This window comes from Micromys minutus (genome assembly GCF_963924665.1).
Source record: "Micromys minutus genome assembly, chromosome: 15".
Taxonomy (NCBI): Eukaryota; Metazoa; Chordata; class Mammalia; order Rodentia; family Muridae; genus Micromys; species Micromys minutus.
The window spans coordinates 29,105,641-29,126,420 of NC_137984.1; the positions used below are offsets into that span (position 1 = coordinate 29,105,641).

At 41.3% G+C, this 20,780-nt stretch overlaps 1 protein-coding gene across 1 annotated transcript in view; it reads right to left on the bottom strand.

Annotated features, from left to right (window-relative positions):
• Positions 1 to 2,948: 2,948 nt before the first annotated feature.
• PRKCI (protein kinase C iota) overlaps positions 2,949 to 20,780 on the bottom strand; it is a 54,070-nt gene continuing 36,238 nt past the window's right edge. Inside the window, exons 7-18 of the mRNA XM_080929571.1 lie at positions 19,898 to 19,952; positions 18,497 to 18,555; positions 15,052 to 15,228; positions 14,541 to 14,638; positions 13,962 to 14,048; positions 13,565 to 13,700; positions 11,539 to 11,626; positions 10,041 to 10,166; positions 8,951 to 9,030; positions 7,250 to 7,339; positions 6,790 to 6,905; positions 2,949 to 4,105 (exon numbers count right to left, since the gene is read on the bottom strand). Of these exons, the coding sequence (XP_080785697.1) occupies positions 4,018 to 4,105; positions 6,790 to 6,905; positions 7,250 to 7,339; positions 8,951 to 9,030; positions 10,041 to 10,166; positions 11,539 to 11,626; positions 13,565 to 13,700; positions 13,962 to 14,048; positions 14,541 to 14,638; positions 15,052 to 15,228; positions 18,497 to 18,555; positions 19,898 to 19,952 (1,200 nt within the window). The 3' untranslated portion in view covers positions 2,949 to 4,017. The remainder of the gene's footprint in view (positions 4,106 to 6,789; positions 6,906 to 7,249; positions 7,340 to 8,950; positions 9,031 to 10,040; positions 10,167 to 11,538; positions 11,627 to 13,564; positions 13,701 to 13,961; positions 14,049 to 14,540; positions 14,639 to 15,051; positions 15,229 to 18,496; positions 18,556 to 19,897; positions 19,953 to 20,780) is intronic.

The window sequence follows — 20,780 nt, forward strand, 5'->3', positions numbered from 1 at the left end:
AGGGCCATTTGAGGATGTCCGAGACACGTGTACCCACAAGCACACCCCAAACTTCAAAGTTACGTTTCTGTAATATACATCTTATTTCTGAGTGTCAATAGAAAGTCACAAAACTACTCACAGACAGTTCTTATACAAATGTGCACATCTTTATTTTATCAGGAGACAGTGATACCCAGCAGTCATGGCAGGCAAAGGTCAACTTTCAGGAGTGGCTTATCTACTTCCTCCATGTGGACCCCAGGGGTCCCAGTTACGTTGTCAGGACTGTTGACAAGGGCCTGTACTACTGAGCCAGCTCACCCCCAACTTTGTTTCGAGACAATGTCTTCTATCATAAATTAATCTGGAACTCTCAATCCAGCCAAGGAGGGTCTTGAACTCTTGATCCTCCGGTCTTCCACGTTAGGAGTTGGGATTTCTTGTTTGCCATCATGCCCGGCTTTGTGTTAAGCTTTAAATCCAACCCCGCGGTTCTGGCTCTAGAAGCCCAGCGCCTTTTCTTATTTTAAACTTTATCACAGAAAACTCTGCACATAAAATACACTGTATGCGGAAATTAGGCGGATCCAGACTCTGCCACTCAAATGAACTTCTGTATTTAGAATAGCCTATTTGGAACCGGCAGTGGCGCTTTAAGCTGGATTTTGTTCACTGTGGAGTATATTTTTATTCATTTACCTGCAATCAAACATGGGGGGAAAATCCATGGTAAGAATAAGAACTAGAAAAACAAGATTTATATGCTTGCATAACTCGTCTTTGTTACCTTCGGTCCTCATCCCCTAAGTTTTAACCTCTAGTTCTCTTTCTACACGCTAGTCTCTACTACCCAAAGGAAGCATTGTTTGCATCTATGCATGGCATACTGGCCAGATTCCGCTTGAGGGTGATGCCACTCTTTTCTAAGATTGTGACTTCATGGCCATTCTCCTATACATTTTGTGACTGCTCGTTTCTTTAGAGCAGAATCAAATTCATCACAACCCCCAAATTTTCATTATTATTTGTTGGTGGACGAATAGGTTGATCCCAATCGTGGGGTGCAAACCCCTATGGTAGGGTGTGGTGTTCTCTGGCCCAGGACTGAGACAGTGGGGTCATGTGCCAATTTTATTATGTGAGCAATCTCAAAATGATCTCCATAATGGCTAAATTCCTTTGCACCTCCATTAACATTGGATAAAGGTTCCTTTTTCTTTTTAAAGATTTATTTATTTATTCATTCATTTATTTATTATAAGTACACTGTAGCTGTCTTCAGACACACCAGAAGAGGGCATGAGATCTCATTACAGATGGTTGTGAGCCATCTGGTTGCTGGGATTTGAACTCAGGACCGCTGGAAGAGCCGTCAGTGCTCTTAACCACTGAGCCATCTCTCCAGCCCCAAAGGTTCCTTTTTCTAAACATCCTCTCTAGACTTCTAACAGCCATGCTGACTGGGATCAGGTGGTAACTAATAGTTTTAATTTGCATTTCCATGAGAGCAAGGGGCATTGAATACTTCTTAAAATAGCTACTGGCCATTTGTGCTTTTTCCAAAGATTATGTGGCCAGTTCATTTGTCCATCTGTTGACTGGCAGCTTCATCATCTTTTCACAGGGGAAACCAAGACCATGGCATCCAACTACTTCACAGATGCTGCTAAGTGAAACCCTTCCATAGGCTCCTTCTTATGGTCACGTTGCTACTATAGGCTAAACTCTGAGTGTAAGCGAGCTAACAAACTCTCAAGTTTAGTAGACACATCTGAGTTTCCAATTTCCCATACTCCAGAAAACGTCATTACCAAACATCTCTTCATTAAGCACACATTCAGTTTCTCCAGTACTGAAGGCAGTAGGAGTGAATGCAAGCCAGTGACAAAGTGGCCCGAACTGCCATGTGAAGATGTCCCCGTCACATCTCCCATCCCCAAGTCTCACTCTGAGCTGCAAACAACTGGTCCGGACAGAAGCATCCTGCAGCCTGTTCTCCAGTAGCACTGGTGAAAGCCAGCTGCCATTTCCCAGCCCAAACGGCAAAGCTTCGTGTGGGAGGGAGCAGTCCGTCCTGAGCTTCCTGTGGATACTCAAAGCGCAGGAAGGCTTTGTGGAGCCTACTCGAAGTCTAAAATTGTCTGCCATAGATCATCGAGAAATAAAAAGTCACCTGCTTCATTAAGTCACATGACAGCAACATGGCCCCGCCAGGTACATTTGCTGCATTTCCTTGGCTGGAGACAAACACCGAAAGTTTGTCAATTGCCTATCCTGGGCGAAAATGACAGAGTTCAGCTTTACCGCCTTTGTTAAGCATGTCACACAATACACTGTAGTACATTTGTGGCTGACTACCAGGACTAAACGGTCTCAGGTCTTTATTCCACTCTCTCCTAAGCCAATCTAGGAAAGACCCCAGCTCTACCTACCTCATGCCTCATGGCATGGTGCTCATAAAAAATAAACCGCCAATGCTTCAAGGGCTGGAGAGCTGGCTGCCGCTCAGTGACTTATATGGTTCCGCCCGTAACTGTTCTGAGTAGGAGTGCAATCAGGATAAATATAGGGAAGGGGTTTCAGTATACAGATGCCTGCTCCGCCCAGAGAGGTGCTGAAGATGTAATGCCCAGGGGGGAAGGGGGAGCTATGGTGAGGATTGTGTTGGGGTTTGGGGGTGGGGGATACCAGCTATTACCCAGAGAGGAAGCTCCAGCCTTTTGGAACACAAAAGATCAGCGTGAAGCCTAACACAGGACTGACCTGCTCGGAAGGACTGAAAGCTTCAGTTTGAAGCACGGTACAATGTTCTATGTTCAGTAAATAAAATATATCCAATAAAAAAATTCAACAAAAAAATAAAGAAGAAAACGACCCACTCCTCATAGGTATTAAACATTTTATTTAAAGATTTTAATGTAAAAAATTATACAAATACAGATCACATTATAGTGAACAAGGCAGTGTTCTACATGACAAAAACTAAAACAGATTTCTAGAGTAAGTACCAGGAACAAGGACACACATGACCAGCATTCATCCAGCTGCATGTGACAAACTGATCTGATCACAGGCTTATGCAAACAAGTGATTTCTAAGACACCAGGCGTGACACAGTTATCCACGGCCATCATTATTGGGCTCGAGCTTCACCACAGAATCCACAAAAAGTACAGATAATGTACTCTGGAGCAGGAATCAAAGTAGTTAAGACATTCTACTTAGAAGATATATTATTTTCCCATATACGAAATAATAAAAAAAAAATATATCCATTCCACCTCCCCTGAATAAATGGAATGCCTTCCTAGGTTAGGTGAGAAGTGACAGCTCCTGCAATATTTACACCAAATCTTAAAACACCAACTGTAGAATTTATTCTCCAGTAAGAAGTAAAATACTACCGTTGCTCTGTCTGCAGCTACTTTAAACTCCACCTTTTCCTTTAGATGAGCAGCTGTCTATTCATATGCATCCCGGATCTTTGCTCTTCAGGTACCGGCATGCTAGTTTTGGAAAGGCAAGCTCAGATGCTAACCCCTTATTGTTAAAAAAAACCCCAAACAATTAAAAACACAAAAACTGCGCCAGTTTTTGAAATACAGTTAATAATTTAGAACCCAATTCTTAATAAAACAAGCCAATTGTGTATCAATTTTGACCAGTAACCCTAGCAGATACACTCTGCAGGGACCTCCACTATACAATTAAGCCTACAATAACTTAACCCAAAGTGACAACAACTGTGGGAGACTGATGATGTCATCCCACTGCGTGTCACAACGCAGCAGAGGCTTTCCTTTGACGAGCTATGCTGTTTCCTTTACACAAAGACACTGTCCTTCCTCATTAGGAGCCTCTGGAGAGCAAACATAACTGGAGTTTGACATGATTGTCAGGAAGCTAGTTTCTTAGCTCTACTTAGCTGTGTGATTCATATGGAGTCTAACAGGATACCGAGAGATTTCTGTAGGGACAACACAAAATGGCTACTGTGACCAGGCTAAGCCATGCACTAAATGGCAGTAAGCAGAATCAGACACACTCTTCTGCAGACATCAAGAGAGGGTTGATATACTCGAAACCTTCAAATTCAGACTGATCAATCTTCCTCACGATGTCACTGTTGAAAGAAAAACACAAATTTTCATCCTAATCAAGATGTCTTCACCCTTTAAACAGTGAAATACAACTAAAAAGAAAAAATAGGGCTAAATTATATTAACTGTGGTAAGAAAAGTTCTTAGTCACAAAGTGGGTTCTAGAAGAATGAAGAAAAATATAGCGTCACAGAAAGACTAAGAACCCCACAAGCAACCTCATCACCAAGAGGGCCAGGAATCAGACTGGGAATTTTTAAAGGACAGAAATGATCACAATGTCAGCTATTTTAACTTCTAACCCGAATAGCACTCTTAATTAAGGTAAACACTGGCGTCTAAATTAACATCTGGTTTGGTATCACCTCAAGAGCCAGGCAGATGGTGAAGAAAAGGAAGCTAGCCAAATGAAAGGGCACTGGGAACCAGTCCTCTGAGACCGGAGCAAGGAGGAAGCACCACAGGAGACACTGAGCCACAGACAGGAGGCTGGCCGAACCATCAAACACGCCAGCACCCAAACAGACAAGACATACTGCAAAGCACAGAGGTACAGACAGCTTGGCTCCCTCTGCAGGACAGCCCTAAGAGAAAGTGGTATCTGATAAATTGTGTGTGTGTGTGTGTGTGTGTGTACGCATACGTACATGTGCACACGCACATACGTATGTAAGTACATCTGTGTTCACACACTTGTGGAGGCTGGAGGTCAACATCAGGAGTCTTCCTCGATCACTCTCCGTCACAGCCATCTGTGTATCCAGAGTACTGGCGTTACAGGCATGTGCCATCACTGGAGATCTGAACTCAGGTCCACATGCTTGCATGGCTAACACTTTGCCATCTCCCAAACTCCACTGTCTGCTAAATCTCACACAGTGTGAGCTAATCACACCTTGTAAGGGAGGGTGACGCCTCGCTGCAGAATCGTGATGGAAGTGGGATTTGAAAGACTGGTGGAAATGCAAGAAAGCCATCAAGGCGCTCAGCTCAGGAACAGAACTCTAATCAAGTTTACACGAAGGTATTTCACCTCCACTAATCAAAGATCTAGCTGCACTTCGGTATGTCTAAAATAAAAGATCATTTCAATTGATAAAAATGATAGAGGATAATAGACACAAGTCACAGAGAGTGGCACCCGAGGTCAGGGAACGGTAGATGACAGACTGCTCCAAACCCTTTTGTCTCTTAGTGATATGGCTAAGAGTCAGGCAGCCCCAGTGCTGGGGTGGTGGTGGGGTGAGTGGGTTTAATGCCAGGCAGCGGCTGTTACCTGGGAGGTTTCTGATTAAGGGCTGAAGTAGGATGCATACTTCCTACTGACACAGTGAAGGGATGAAGCAACCAGCTAGCAGGTACTTTATTTTGATTTGATTTGCATGAGACTGGATCTAGGGTTAAGGCAACAGGGTAAGGAAAGGAAGCTCAGATCCAATAGTTAAAGGAAAACCACGCAAGGCCCCATCAGCAGTGGGCACTGCAGAATCCGAGTTATCTGAGAGGTTTATCCGACAAACTTAGGGAGCTGCTGAAGAGATGGAAATGCTCAGGAAAGCTGTGGAGGGGCAGTGGGAGCTTCAGAAACCATCTTGCACTTCTTCATAGGTGCCTTAGGAGGTAGATACAATGAGAAGGAAGAGGCTCAGAGAAGTCACACAATCCCACAGAAGGGTGCACAGCTGTAAGAACATGGATTTGAGCATCTCTCTTCTGATGCTCTCTGTTCTTGCTAACACACAGCTCTGTGAGGAGTAACTGCTATAGCTCTCCTTGTAAACAGAAAGCTTTGTGCGAAACCAGACTATTTGGATCATCCATGAACATCTGTCACTTAGCATAATGCCTTTTGCTTTAGTTGCCTGCTCAGTAGTCACTTAAACAGCTAGTATCTACCATACAGCGCCCAGAGCATCCTGGTGTCACACAAAGGGCAAAAAGATGACAGACAACTCTTAGAGAGATGAAACTGGTACTGCTCAGGAACCAAACCGTCCACAGATGTCAGGGGAGATGAGATCTCAATTCTTGCAGTTAAAGTAAAGGAATGATTATATTTAATCCATTGAGAGAAGGCTTCAAAACCTGAGGCTATAAGGAACAGCTTTGAAGAATGCTAGGACTAAGATGTAAGTAAAATGAATGCCAAGGAGCAAAGGCCCCTTAGGATAAGGGAATATGTCTTTGGGGGAAGGGTGGGAGGGAAGGAGGGAGCAAGGGAATGAATCAAAATAATCTCAAATCACTCTAAATGAATTTTAAAAGATGTAATGTAACACAGACACCATCTGACCCCTGCTGGCTAGACTAGAAACTTGCTGCTATTCTTACAAGGAACATGCAGAGACTCAGAGAGACGGCATATTTAGAGTGGAACAGTGCAGCCCAAGGCCTTGGTCGGTCAGCCCGGGTGTGAGCCCTGACACCTGTACAACACTTGCTCTCACTCTCTGAGTTGTGTTTCCTCGTCTGTAAAGTGAAGATGACAACACCACTTGTCAAGGCTGTTGTGAGAACTGGGACAACGAATCCCAAGTAGATATAATCGTTGCTAGAGAGATTTGAACAGCATAATAAATCCAAATACCCAGCAATGTAACGGTTACATATAAATCATAGAATATTTTCATAAATAATTAAGCAGCTTTACGGTTTAGAAGATTTCAAAAGAAGCTTGAAAACATGTTTAGCATGTGGAATTACTTACTCATCATCTGGAGTGAGCTGGACAGGTTCATTAGTAAACTGGGAATCAAAGTTATCCAAACCAAATTCTCCAGAAATGTTTGGTTTAAAGGGCGGTACCACCTGCTTTTGCTCCATCTAAAAAGACATGTCAGTGACAGCTGAGGTCTGCACATAGGACACTGCAGCTCACACTCCCCTTTGCTCTTCGACTTCTCACCAGCTATGCTGCTATCCAAGGTCAGCAGCTACGCCACATCTTATTAAAAGGAACGCTGCTATGGGGGGGCCCCAGTAATATTATAGCGTCCTATAGTACACTGACTATTCTGTTTTGCTTCTAAAGCTTTTTATAAGTGATATAGAGTAGTTTTACGTTATTTACACTTATAATATCTTAGCTTTCCAATAACTTATTAACATAATAAAAACTGACCTTTGAGTACACTAAAACCCAAGCTAGAAAAATAAAATTTACATACCATGTCCCAATCCACATTTCGGAAGAATGGGTGTCCTTGAATGTCAGCAAATCCAGTTTGAGGGTGACAACCCAATCGTTCCTTTGGGTCCTATGGCAAAAGCAATGTTTCAAGAACTAGACAAGTATAATTCCTATTTTATGATGGCTTCATTTGTGGAGCTGAAATGTCTAGCTGTTTCTAGAAAGCATGCAACCAGACCCAACCAAGTAATCTAGAGGTCACAGCAGGTAAGGTTTCCTCTTGGCTCTTTTTCAACTCCCCATATCAGTAGGTAGAGAAGCCACACTAGTCATGTGGGGCACATCTGTAATCCCAGAATTTGAGGTGAGCCTAGGCTACATAAGTCCTGTGTTTAAAATGGTAGAGGACTTCACCATTCAGGGTTTCACATAAAGAAAGAGTGTGAAAAATAAGGGCAGCCCTTAGTTCTTCCTTTCTTGTGGGCCAGAGTTTGGTCATTAAATACAGAGCCTCTGGATGTTACCACACACTTACATTTAGCTCAGTGTTAAAGCCTCTGCAGCAACAAACCCTATTTTGTCTAAGACAGTGACACAGCAATTATCTGATCACCGAGTAAGACCGGCTGGAACTCATAGAGCCTTGGCTACCATTCTGACAAATTACAATGTTTTCTTTCTGATAAAAGGCATTTTGTTTTATACATTAGCATCTCTCAACTTCACTCTTCACAGTATAAAACAGAAGCTTTCCAGTTTAAATCCTCCCTCGTGTAAACTATTCGAAACCTGCTTTTCTGAAATGACCGAAATGATAAGAATCACAGTAGCACTGTTAGCTGTTGTGTGGCTTGAACCTGTTAAGTTTTTTCTTTAAATCCCAAGATGTATAAGGCATTCTAGCAGGGCCAGAGCTATCCAGGGGTCAGAGAGATTGCTCAGTGGCTAAGAGCACACCAGCTCCTCTTCCAGAGGATTCAGGTTGGATTCCTAACACCCATGGCCACTCTCAACCATCTCTACCTCCAGATCCAGGACATACAATGCCCTCTTCTGCCTTCCTTGGGCTCCAGTGATGCATGTACTACAGATATACATTCCAGCAAAACACCCAATGTAAGATAAAAACACAGCCATCTTAGACTAAGTGCAATGTTCCAATTTTATTAAATTCATCCTTATGTGCCCACAGAGGTAAATATAACCATTTTCTACCTTCATTTGGAATAAATTTTGTGAATCCCAAATTCACAATCTTAGAACCTAAATGCTTCTGGTTTACCAACTACCACAAACAACTGAATGATGATTACATTTTTAAGATGTCATTTTATTTCTTCTGAATTTTACTAAGTATAGAATTCTCATTATGAAATGGAAGAAAACGTTCTTGGCCACATGGTGAAAAATGGGCTTTATGGATAATGATACAGAAACACAGCTGACAATGCAGTCATAACAAATTACAGACTTCATTTCCCTCTACTGAGGAGAGTGTATGTGTGTACCATTTATATTTAGAGATTCAAATGCAGTGTCAAGCTGGAAGTAAATAAATGATATTGGCACATGACAAGGGTAATCAGGTCAGGATTTGATCTTGTCTCTGGTTATGAAACAAAATTGCCGTTCTAATGAAGTTACATATTCATGTTCTGAACCATGGCAGTGCCTGAGCCTCCACTTAGCAGGCCCTTTTGCTTACTCTTGCACAGAAGACCTTCCACATAATCCATACCTTGTTGAGAAAACTCTTCAGCACACTTGCTGCTTTTACAGACAGAGAACGTGGTATGCGAATCTGTTTCTCCAAAATGACTAAAAAGAATCACAGTATCACTTTTAGCTTTTATGTGACTTGAATGTTTAAGTTTTTTCTTTAAATTCCAAGATATTTAAGGAATTTTAGCAGAATACACATTATCTACATAACTAAAACACTTCATGCATTTTCCTTGGCTCTCCTTCTCAGGGCTGGTGCCTGGCCTGAGTATTGAATTTATTATTTACAAGCATGTTTTATTTTTACTACCTTGGTGTGCCTTAGTTTCGTCCTCTGTAACTAGAAATAAAAACCATCCCTGCTTCACAGAGCTCTTAGGAGGTATAGAAGTTAATACTGTAAAGTGCTTGCATATATATAAAACACAGAGTTGTACTGGGAAATGTGAAATTATTCGGCAAAGCTCCTGTCAACTTCAACCCCCCACGAGCAGTCCTGAAGACTTCCCACTGCTCCAAACCTTCAGCACCAAGGAAGTTACCCTCAGTCTAAAATCTCTGTCATTTACACTTAGTGTGTATTCTCTTTCCATAATCTTAATGGCACTTTGGATCCTTATTATATGGAATACTTCCTTATACTCTGTGAGGGTCTTAATTGTTAAGTGTGGAATTCTGTGGCTGTTGCACACTTTATGGTAGAAGTCCTGGGCTTGGCCTTCTCCCCAAGCCCTTAAAAAAATCCTCTCTGATTTCTTTGATCACATCCACTCACTTTTCTTGAACTTGGGCACTAAGTCTGGGGCTCATTTGCAAAGATTAGTCTCTCTATTAGATGCTTCCAGGCTCTTCAGTAGATCCTGCTCTACTATGTAAGGCAGACACGCTTAGATGCTTTTGTTATGAATTGAGTGTGGGAGGGAAACTACAAACAAAGCTATAGGCTAGAGAGAAATGAGAAGGGACTATCTAAAAATTCTCCAAACCATCATGAAGCCAGGAGTTTGGCCAAATTATTCTTTTTCCTTACCAAGAATAGTAATTTGTGAGCCCTCACTTTGCTCTAGGTTATTTACAGAGAATTTCCACAAAGTACTGCAAATTACCTTGGAATAGATAATCCTCCGTGTTTTGGTCAGGATTGTCAGAGCTGCCAACAATATCAAATGGAGACCTTCCTGCCATCATTTCAAACATAAGGACTCCAAGAGCCCACCAGTCAACACTGAAGCCTTTAGAGAGAAGTTTAAAATAGTAAATCTTCTCTGCATGTGTGAAAATCCAGCAATCAGAAATTTATATAACTCAAGTTAGATTTTATTTATCATGAAATGGAAATGTAAACATAATGGAAAAGCAAATTCTACTTAGATTATAAATAATATGGTAGGCACTAAAAACTACAGAAATACTCGGACCAACCGACCCTAAAAAGAGTATCTATATGTCTCTCCTCCCAAGCATAGGGGTCATTGTAGAAAAGGGGAAGACTGTAAAAACCAGAGGGGAGGATGAGCACAAGCCAACAAGTCTCCTACTAGGATATAGTAGGGTGGCTAGCTGTGCATATGAGCTCACAACAACTGGGCCAGCCTGCACAAGCCCCGTGCAAACAAGTCATACAAATCCCAGCATGGTGGGGGAGGCAGACAGGAGGAGCTATGGCAAGTGACAGTACAGGAGAGGGACTTTTCTCTGAGAGAGTTGTTCCTTGCAAGTTGACCACGCTCCCGTGGAAGTCCACAGATCCAAGAACATAAGGACAGCACAAGCTGGACTAGCTGAGTGGGAGAGAGGAGACAAAGCTGGATAAGTAGGGAAGCTGGGCAGGGGGTCTGGGACAAATAGGAAAGGGTAGATATGATCAAAATATATTGTGTGTCAGTTTCAAAGGTCTAATAAAACAAATTAAAATAAACGTAAAGAAAAGTAATAAAAGCTGGGGGAGTGGTGTACACTTTAAATCCCAGCACTAAGGAGGCAGAGGCAGGAGGACCCGAGCTCAAGGCCAGCCTGGTTTACAGAGCAAGTTCCACGACAGCTAGGGTTATGTAGACACTCCAATTCTATAAAAAGGAAGGAAGGGAAGAAGAAAGGAAAGAGAGAGAAGGGGTATTTCCTGGTACCTACCGAGTACCCAGTGTTCAGGAACTTTTGGAACACCGAGGGAACTATCCCAGGAACCTGAGCACTCTTTTGGAAGTCTGCGACACTGGATCCATGGCTGATGCGCTGAGTCCCTACCTACCTGGCAGTTCCTCAGCTTTTGTGAGCATACAATGTAAGCTTTTCTGTGCATGCTTCCCTTCCTTGTAAAGCCAACAACACGTACTTCAGAAGGTTTGTGAGGGAGCTTAGAGTGAACTGCTTCCAGCAGCTCTTGCCACTGTTCAGTGTCTGTCACTAGTAAAACATTATTTGAATGTAACTCCCCCAAATGCCAGACCTTTTCTGGGTCCAGTTTCACAATCTGAGGGTGTTCACATAGGTTAGCAGAACTAAGAAAAGCTTATATGTTAATGACTATTAAAATGTTATAATCTATTATGTTGTCGTCGGTACCAATTATAGCAATATCCAAAATACCACCTATTTATGTATTACCATAATCTTCTCCTCTTAAGATCTCAGGAGCGATGTAATTGGGAGTACCGCAGAAAGTGCTGGTTGTATCTCCAGGACGTAATCCTTCCTTTCATGGGGAAAGAGAAAAGGAGTAAGGGGGAATGATAAGAGACAAACCTATTTTAAATTTACTGCTTTCATTTCATGTGTAAGCTCAACGTGTATATGCAATGTGTTAAACCCAAACAGCATTACTAGGAACAGTGATTACTACTAAATAGAGTATAGAAAACCTATTCACAGTAGATGTTGCTAAAATCAGTTCAATTAAGATAAAACTGCTTTTAAAATAACATTTATTAAAATTTACTACAAAATGGAGATCGTATGACTAAGAAGAATATTTCATGAGTGTTGCACTGGCATTTTTCCTATGGAGTGTCTTCTGCTTTGGCACTTAGCAGCTGTAGGATGGTGAACAAGGAAGGCACAATGCACAAATGTATTTGTACATAAAAGTAGGGAGAACAGCCAATAATAAATGGAACGGCCATCAAGAGCTGTAACAAATGCACTTTTCTGTATGCCTGCTAACATATTTTCTACAAGAGAACATAAGTGAACACATTAGGAAACTTGCATGGTCTGTGATTATGAGATTTTAACATTCAGAAAACATGTCCTACACACCAATCACTAACATGGTGGTGCACGTGTAACCCCAGTTCTTGGAAGACTGAAGCCGGATTGGTAATTCAGGTCAACCTCAGCCTCACACCGAGATTCTGTTTCAAAGGAATAAAACCAAGCCAAACAGGAACACCAAAACAAGACAAAATAAAACCAAGCCACCCACCAACTGTGTCACATTTACCCATACCCTAGTATAAATATGGCCATATATGTTTGGAGGACAAGGGAAGGACAGAAAGTCATAAAAGAAAGGCTCCTCCCTGGGCTGTGGAGAGGGCTGGGGGGGGGGGGGTAAACTTCTGCTGCTGTCCAGCCCAGGCTGGCCTTGAGCGCATGCCCACCCTGCTTCACCTCACAGAGGTGTGTCACCATGCCTCTGCCTCCGCACACTACCTGTAATTTTAACTAATATTCAGATAGTGACTCAAAAAAGAAAAAAACCTACTGTTCTAATTTACAAATTAATATTCTGCATACTATCATTTGCTCTTGGAACTTGTAAGAATCCAATATTATTGTGACTAATTTTAAAACTAGTGAGAGAAAAACACTATAGGAAAAATCCATGGCAGAGCAGAAAGGTATTGTGACTATAAGTGAAGCAGACTGAGGACCGAGCAACTTACCCGTTTCACTATTTACAAAGTTTACATGGAGAATAATTTAAGGTGCATCAGAGGAAAAATGGTCTTGAGTTTTAATGCACAACAGCTTTACTTTCTAATATAAGATGTGCATGGGTAACATTAAATCCTCAATATTATCCGAGAGCATAATATACTTTCTACTGATGGGTGGGGAACACAGTATATATCATACACGTGTGGATGTTTTGTTAGACCAGGGTTAATAAGTAGAATAATTCTCTAGACATTCTGTGGGCAAAGATCAGACCTCTAAATAAAACACTGTTGCCAAAGGAATAAAACACCATTAATATTCTGAGATAAAGTAAAATGCTTACTTGATTTTTATCAATATTGTCTGTCAGAGATTTAAAATGTAAATATAAAAACACTTCTAGGAAAAATCTGAAAGTAGCTTCAGGTCTAGTAAACAGGTAAAAGCCTGGAAGGTGATATGCAAATGCTGTGCTAACATAATGGGATTGTAGGTTTTATTTCCAAAGTTTCTTCAAAAGTATAACAAGAAAAGCTACAACCAATTTTTAAAAAAAGTAACCCATATATACCACACATCACAGAAGACATGGAGTTCTACAAATGGCCAAACGGCCAGAAAGTACACTTGTCTTCAGACTAGAATTCTAAAACATCCTAAAGAAGGCACCCCCCCCCCCCCCCCCCCCCCGATTCCCATCTAACGGTGAAGTTACCTAACAGATAGGTTTCCAGCTGTGGAGGTCTCTCACCTTACACATGCCGTAGTCAGTGAGTTTGATGTGCCCTTCAGAGTCCAGCAGTACATTGTCCAACTTCAAATCTCTATAAATTATCCCTCGCTCATGAAGATAATTTAGTGCTAGACTGATTTCTGCGGAGTAAAACCTTAAATTGGAAAAAAAAATATGGCTTTGCTATGAATAATAACCACCTGAAAACCCTAAATACATAATGAACACAAACAAAATACGTGATATGGTATAATTTATTGTGTAACTTAACCACCTCATGACTTACAAAGAATAAACTGCAACAAAATAACTTGTTAAAAGTTATCAAGTTAATTTATGTTAACTTGTTTTCAACTAGCAGACATAAAAAGGTCAGGCAGCCAAGAGCAAAAATTCCAACTCAAACAAAACTTACCTGGCATGCTCTTCGGGAAGTTTTCTTTGTCGCTGCATGTGAAACATGAGATCCCCTCCATTTACATACTCTATGACAAAAAACAACCTACAACCGAGGCAAGAGACACATGTCACACTGAGTCATACAGGTTTTGGCATTTCCCAAACAGCAATAGCAACAGTAGGAATGCACTGGAGACGACTCAGCCTTTTACCTTAGTGGACACAAGTGACCCAGTGTGACCCAATGCACCAATTCCACTGTGGAGCGGTGCCACTGCAGTCCAGAGCTACTCACGCCCTGCGATCTTAGGAACTAGGTGAGTCATGAGTCACTTCAGGTAAAGAGACATTATGTCATAAGATGAGAATACAGAAGATATTTAAAGGGCTGGCTAGCTACTGCTGTTTCTGAAGAGCCTTCTCTCCCTTTTTCTTCCTTTTATGTCTACGAGTGACTGCTGTTAAATCAGTATCACTGATTGTAGCAGAAAATTATAGGTAGTCCTCCTACTTCAAGAATTATGGGAAATAGATTCCTCTTATATAACCTGTCAAAAAGTATGAAGCCCAGCGACATATTGTCCTTTAACCTCACCTGCTTTCCGTCTGGAAGCAAGAATGCAGCCCAACAAGAAAAGGGTGATTGGAGGCCTGCTCAAACACATGCTTCTCTGTCTGCACCCAATCAATATCCTATTGAAAATATCAAAGACATCTGTGTTACATGAAATGACCAAAACCAATAATAAACTTGTTCTTAGCAAGTCAATGATCATAAATGCTAACTAAATAGACTAAGTATCAAAACCTCTCATTGTCATGAAACAAAACATATACAAAGAGAAAATACCACAAACAAAATGTTGAGTATTACAAAATAGTCTCGAAAACAAGGAAAGCTCAAGCACTCCCCTTGATGATAATAATCTGCTTTGACTTTATTTTTACCTAAAGCATTTGCTTAGAAAAGTAGACTGTAACCCACACACACTGAAATAATATGATTTGTGTGAGTGCATGTATGTGTGGAACTCTGCATCTCGCCCAGAGCCTTGTGCACGTGAAGCCTGTGTAGAGCAGTGAACCGCCCGCCCGCGCTCTCTCACCTCATCGTCATTGACGAGCTCTTTCTTCACAACCTTCATCGCATAAATGCGATCTGTTTTCTTTAATCGAACCAACAGCACTTTGGCATAACTTCCTCTCCCTATAACTCGGAGCAAATCGAAATCTTGGAGACCTAGACTCGAAGACGCTTTACCACTCTCCCTGGTGTTCATTGCCTGAGGAGAGCATTTACAGCAACAACATTTTCAATACTTTGCATTTTTTAGCAGACTGTTCTAACAATAGTGATTTCAAAGTTTTTTTATTAACATAAAGTATTTTAGCTCTTAACTCTGTTCTTGTATATATATAAGAAGGACAGAGGACAATGTCTGAGGCCTGTTAAAGGATCTTTACAAGGACCTGACCAATTTTAAGTACAAGCACCATGAGACACACCAATGAAAGGACATGGACTTTGGGACTGCAGAACAGAGGTTCCACACAATAACTAAAAACAATAAAAACAAATCGTTTAGGAAAGAACAGAAATGGGCCAGAGAGGTGGCTCAGTGGTTAGGAGCACTGGCTGCTCTTCCAGAGGATCCTGGTTCCACTCCCACCCCACATGACAGCCACAGTCATCTATAACTCCAGTTCTAGGGGATCTGAACTCCTAAGGCACAAGCTACACAGACACATGTATAACAAAATACTGATCCACTAAAATATGTATGTCATATATGTGGGCAAGTCTAGAGAAAGGGCATTGCTTTAACCCCATACCCACAGGAATGGTGAGAATGGCATTGCTGACGGGAAGAGAGACGGACTGAACCTCGAATGCTGAGTTTAATTTAAAATACCCCTTCTCCAAAGATCCAAGTGTTAACAGCTTGAAGAAAATCTTAAGATTGTAGGATACATAAACCAATAATGGAATGGCAGGCTTAAAAACAATTTTAGAGAATCATACACTGCCACTCTCCTGTCAAAGGACTGGCTGAGCAGAGACAGATGAGTCAAAGGACAGAAAAGACTGAGGAGCACCTAGGACTTTACGCTGATGACTTTATGCAGTGTAAGCCCCGATGAAGACTGTGGCACTGTTTATTCCAGTGACATTTACAGTGACTCAGCGTGGCTACCAGTCACGCACTTCACTTGTTTAGTTTCTTACATAGATACCTAGTCATGCAGTACTGGAGACTGAGTTTTTTTTTTTTTTTTTTGTTATGTTTTTGTATTTTATGAAGGACTGAACCCAGTATCTCATGTATGCTAGACACTTCTCCAACCTACTTTTCATTTTTCATTCTGAAACAGGTCTCCACTAGGTTGCCCAGGCTGGCTCTGAGCTTGATCTCATCCTTGTGCCTCAGCCTTCTGAATGGCTGGGAAGACATTCAGGCTTTCATCAGCAGGGCCAGTTATGTCCTCATAACTCACTGTAATAATGTCAGCTGGAGGGAAAAAATAGTGGGACTGACAAATTGAAATAATAGAAAAGAGGGAGCGCTGTTCTGCACGTGCATCTATGTGCACCTATGTGCCATGGAGGATGGCAGACTTGCATATCTGTTTGTACAGCTGGAACAAGAGCAAAGGATGCAAAGGTAATTTGAGAAGCACAGACCATGGCTGCTTTTATGGCAGGGAGAAGGGACTGCTGGTGGCCAGAAGCTGCAAACCAGGCCCCTGAAGTGCTGGTGGGTCTTCCTTCTGAGAGGCCACTATATTGTGCTCACTGAGTGGAAACCCCTCTAGCTACATGCCATCGTCTGGGTGTTTGCTACGGGTGCTCCTATCATTTTAAAGGCCTTATAAATCTCAGTAGTGAGCAACAAAGCAGCAAAGATAACAATGATGATAAAATGCCAGTGACAGCTTCTAGAAGGGGCAGAAGGGAATGAAAAGAGCCCGACTAGCAGGTCAGAGAAGTATTAACAACATATGAGCCCAGAACAGAGGTCTCAAGCTTTATTAGGGTTTTCTTCCCTTGTCTAACTCATTCAGCCTAAGAACACAACAAGGAAGGTTTTGTAACAGTTACAGGATGGCCCACCATGTTAATAACCCTGGCAGTGTAAAAGTAAACATGTGTTCTGGGGTGGGGAGGACAAGTAAGCAGAGTGGACACTCGTGTGCAGCTGGCTGAGCAGGTGCTGCACATCTGTAGTCCCACATCTGGGATTGAGTGAGTAGGGTCAGGGGACTGAGCCATCCTCAGATATGTAGGGAGTTTCAGGCCAGCCTATGCTACTTACGATTGTCACCCTCCACCCCTCAAAAAAACCAAAACAGAAAACAAACAAACCACCGTTAACTAAATTAGAGAGTCTAATTGTCATACTAAAAATTTGGGATCAACAGATTTCCTTCACGGTTGTGAGTGGTTAGACTAAAGCAAGTGCTTAGACAGATTAACCACTATGTGCTCAAAATGAATTTGACCGGGCAGTGCATGTAACACTTTGCTACAATATTCTGCCCAAAATTTCCATAATAAAACATTGGAAGTTAAACAAGAGAAGCCCAAAACAACATACCTATCAAAGGCTAGAAAGAAAAAAGAAAAAAAGGTAAGGAATAATCTTCCATGGCAGAAATGCACACGTCGGAAAAGCAGCGCTAAAGCAAACACTATACACAGAACTAGAAATGGCTAACAAGCTGCCTCCACGCCAATATGGAAGACATGGCTTCTTCAGCAAAAGCTTCTCTAAAACTGGTTATTCTTTAAATTAATTTCTGTTTAGAAATAAATAGACTTGGGCTGGAGAAGCACTCAGCAGTTAAGAACACACTGCTCTTGCAGAGGAGCCTGTGACTGCTCTAACTGCTCTGACACACCTTTCCTCTGGCATCCATGACTGCCTGCTCGCACACGGCATTTTCTTCCATAGATACACATAAAATAAACATCAAAACCCAGCAAACTGCGTAACAGGAAAGAAAACAAAAGGCAAGTGGCCTTAGTGCAGGAGGAGATAAAGTGTGTGGCACACAGGCCCACAACCTAAGTGGGGTCTCAGGAGCCACTTCCAGGTGGACAGAGAGGAGCTACTCCACAGAACTGCCCTTTGACCTCCACAGAGCAGCGTGCCCATCCCGCCCTGGCACATCATACACGATGTTCCAGATACTAATGAAGACCCTTATACTTAAAACAAGCAACCAGACCACAAAATGAAAGAGTTTACATGTTTCAAATAATACTATCAATTACTAAATGCTATTCATATATGTATATATATTGTAATTTTTATTTATGCTATCTTAAAGTGAAACTAAAATTTCAAATTATTTCATAGTTAGAATTATTTAATTAAAACGTTAGGTTATTTTATTTAAATAAAAATAAAACTCTAAAATCATTAAATACATTCCTCATATTTTACTCTTATGATCTAATATCTAAGCAGGTCAAAGTGTTATATTCTTAAAGATTATGTCTTTCTGAAAAGCTAAAGACTTTGTATATAGTAAGACAAATTATCTTACCTCCTTTTCTTCACCAACTTGGTCCAAACTCTCATGACTTGAAGGATTATATGGAATTACTGAAAATTCAAACCCAAACATTAAAAAAGAAAAATAATCAATGATGAATTTTTACTTAATTTTTTTTTTGCTGGCTTTTCTTAGTTTTTGCATGTAAGTTTAATTAAAGTTTAATATTTGTCCTAAATTATATATTAAGAGTTGTGGCCCAGGCAGTGGTGGTTCACACCTTTAATCCCAGTACTTGGAGAAGCAGAGGCAGACAGATCTGAGTTCCAGGCCAGCCAGGGAAACATGTCCCAGCCCCAAAGGTAGACAGGAAGTCCCATTTAGCAGCCAACTCCTGCTCTTCCTCCTTATGAATAACTTGTTCTGTGCGTGTGACTGCAGGTCCCACTTAAATGCTTTCACATCCTAAGACAGATGGAGAACTGGTTTCCAGTCCTCGTCTCCACTTTAGAAGCGCCTGACTATGAGGGATGAAGAACTGACAAGGCCGGGCTCTAGTCTGGCTGGGGAGTAACAAGGCCCTTAGCTCAGACTTTCCAAGCCTCTTTGACGACCAATGGGCCCGTCTTCCCTTCCAGAAAGATTCTTTTAGTTTCAGAGTTTCCCAAATACATGCTTAAGAACCTTAACACTAAACTCATCTCACACAGTCAGTGAGCTATGCTGTAACCATTTCCAAAACAGTCAGCATGGCTCCAAACCCTTTTGTATTTTCTCACTGTGAAAAAGAAACCAGGCTTGCTGAATTTAAAGGATCCTCAAAAGAATTTATTTGAACTGGGAAAGCCAACTGTTAGTTTACACAGTTGTTTTTTAAAGTTCTAAATATGTATATTAAAATATTGTGACAAATTTTGCCATTACAAAATATCCTTAGGTACATTATGCTTTTAAACTTAGACTTAAAAAGTTACCACACAACAGTGGAAAGGAGGCTCCGAGGGGCAGAAGGGCTTAAGACAGGGGAAATATAGGAGAAAACAGGAAAGGAGAAGCAACCAGTTTCAGTTGAAAATGTTATAATGAAATATAATAAATACTCTGTATGCTAATTCAAAAAAGAAAGAATGAATGAACCAGTTCTGAATGCACACCTTTAATCCCAGCACTTGGGAGGCAGAGGCAGGTGGGTCTCTGAGGCCAACCTGGTCTACAGAGTAAGTTCCAGGACAGCTAGGGCTACACAGAGAAACCCTGTCTGAAAAAACAAAAGAAAGAATGAAAGAAAGGAAGTACAAAAGAAAGAAAAAAGAAAGGAAAGAAGGAATGAAAGGAATAAAAGAAAGGAAAGAAGAGAAGGAAGGAAAGGAAGCAAGGAAGGAAGCTGCCCTACTATGAGAAACGGCACTTAAAGCAAGCGCCACAGAGTCCCGGTCTGCTACTCACACTCACCTGTCTGTGTGTGGTCTGAATGCATGGACGACTGGTCCATCGGCATCATGGGTTCCTACAAGCATTTCCAAAGACAGTAAGTAACTTAGAAGATGTTTTTTTAAGTTCCAAAAACCTCTATAAATCCAGAAATGACAGCATTTCAATGATATGTATCATACTAAGACTTAAAGTGAAAAACTTTAAATGACATGAATTAGACTACTGTTATAATATTTAACTCTATAAAGCCATACAATACGCCTATGAATGATGTGACATTGTACTTTCACAGAAAAAAGAAAAAAAAAAGAAAAACAGTGATTTCAGGTCAACTGAAAATAAGACTGAACCATCTACCGTGACTCCCCCTTCTGAATTCTTTTTTCCCCCCACTCTGACCTGCATTTTAAATCTTTGGGAGGAAGTTTTAGAATAGGAGTTCTTGCTATGATCCAGAGGTTGGCTTTAAGATTCTATAAACACCTTCAATCTATATGCAGTATTTTGTAGGTTTCCTTTTTTACTGTATATTCTCAAAAATATCAATGGGCCAGAAAATGAGAACAAATACCTCTGGGACATGGACTCAACCAAGTCCCTGCCAGCACCCTAGGGAACAACTGTCCCTAATTCATAAGATGCAGGATTAGTAAGCATCAGGAACAAGCCAACTAGAGGAAGAACATCAGATACACAGTTCTAACTCTGGGATGCATGAACGCTGAGCATGTGTTCAGTACCACCCTGACATCTCATACACTCGCTCACTCTGGCCACCTCCTTCCTTCCTCACGAGCGCACACCAACCAAGACTATTCAAGAAAGAAAATCTCATTTTTGTTGCTGTGATTGAAATATACTGACAAACGAGCACCTCAGCCGAGAGAGGCGACAATGAATT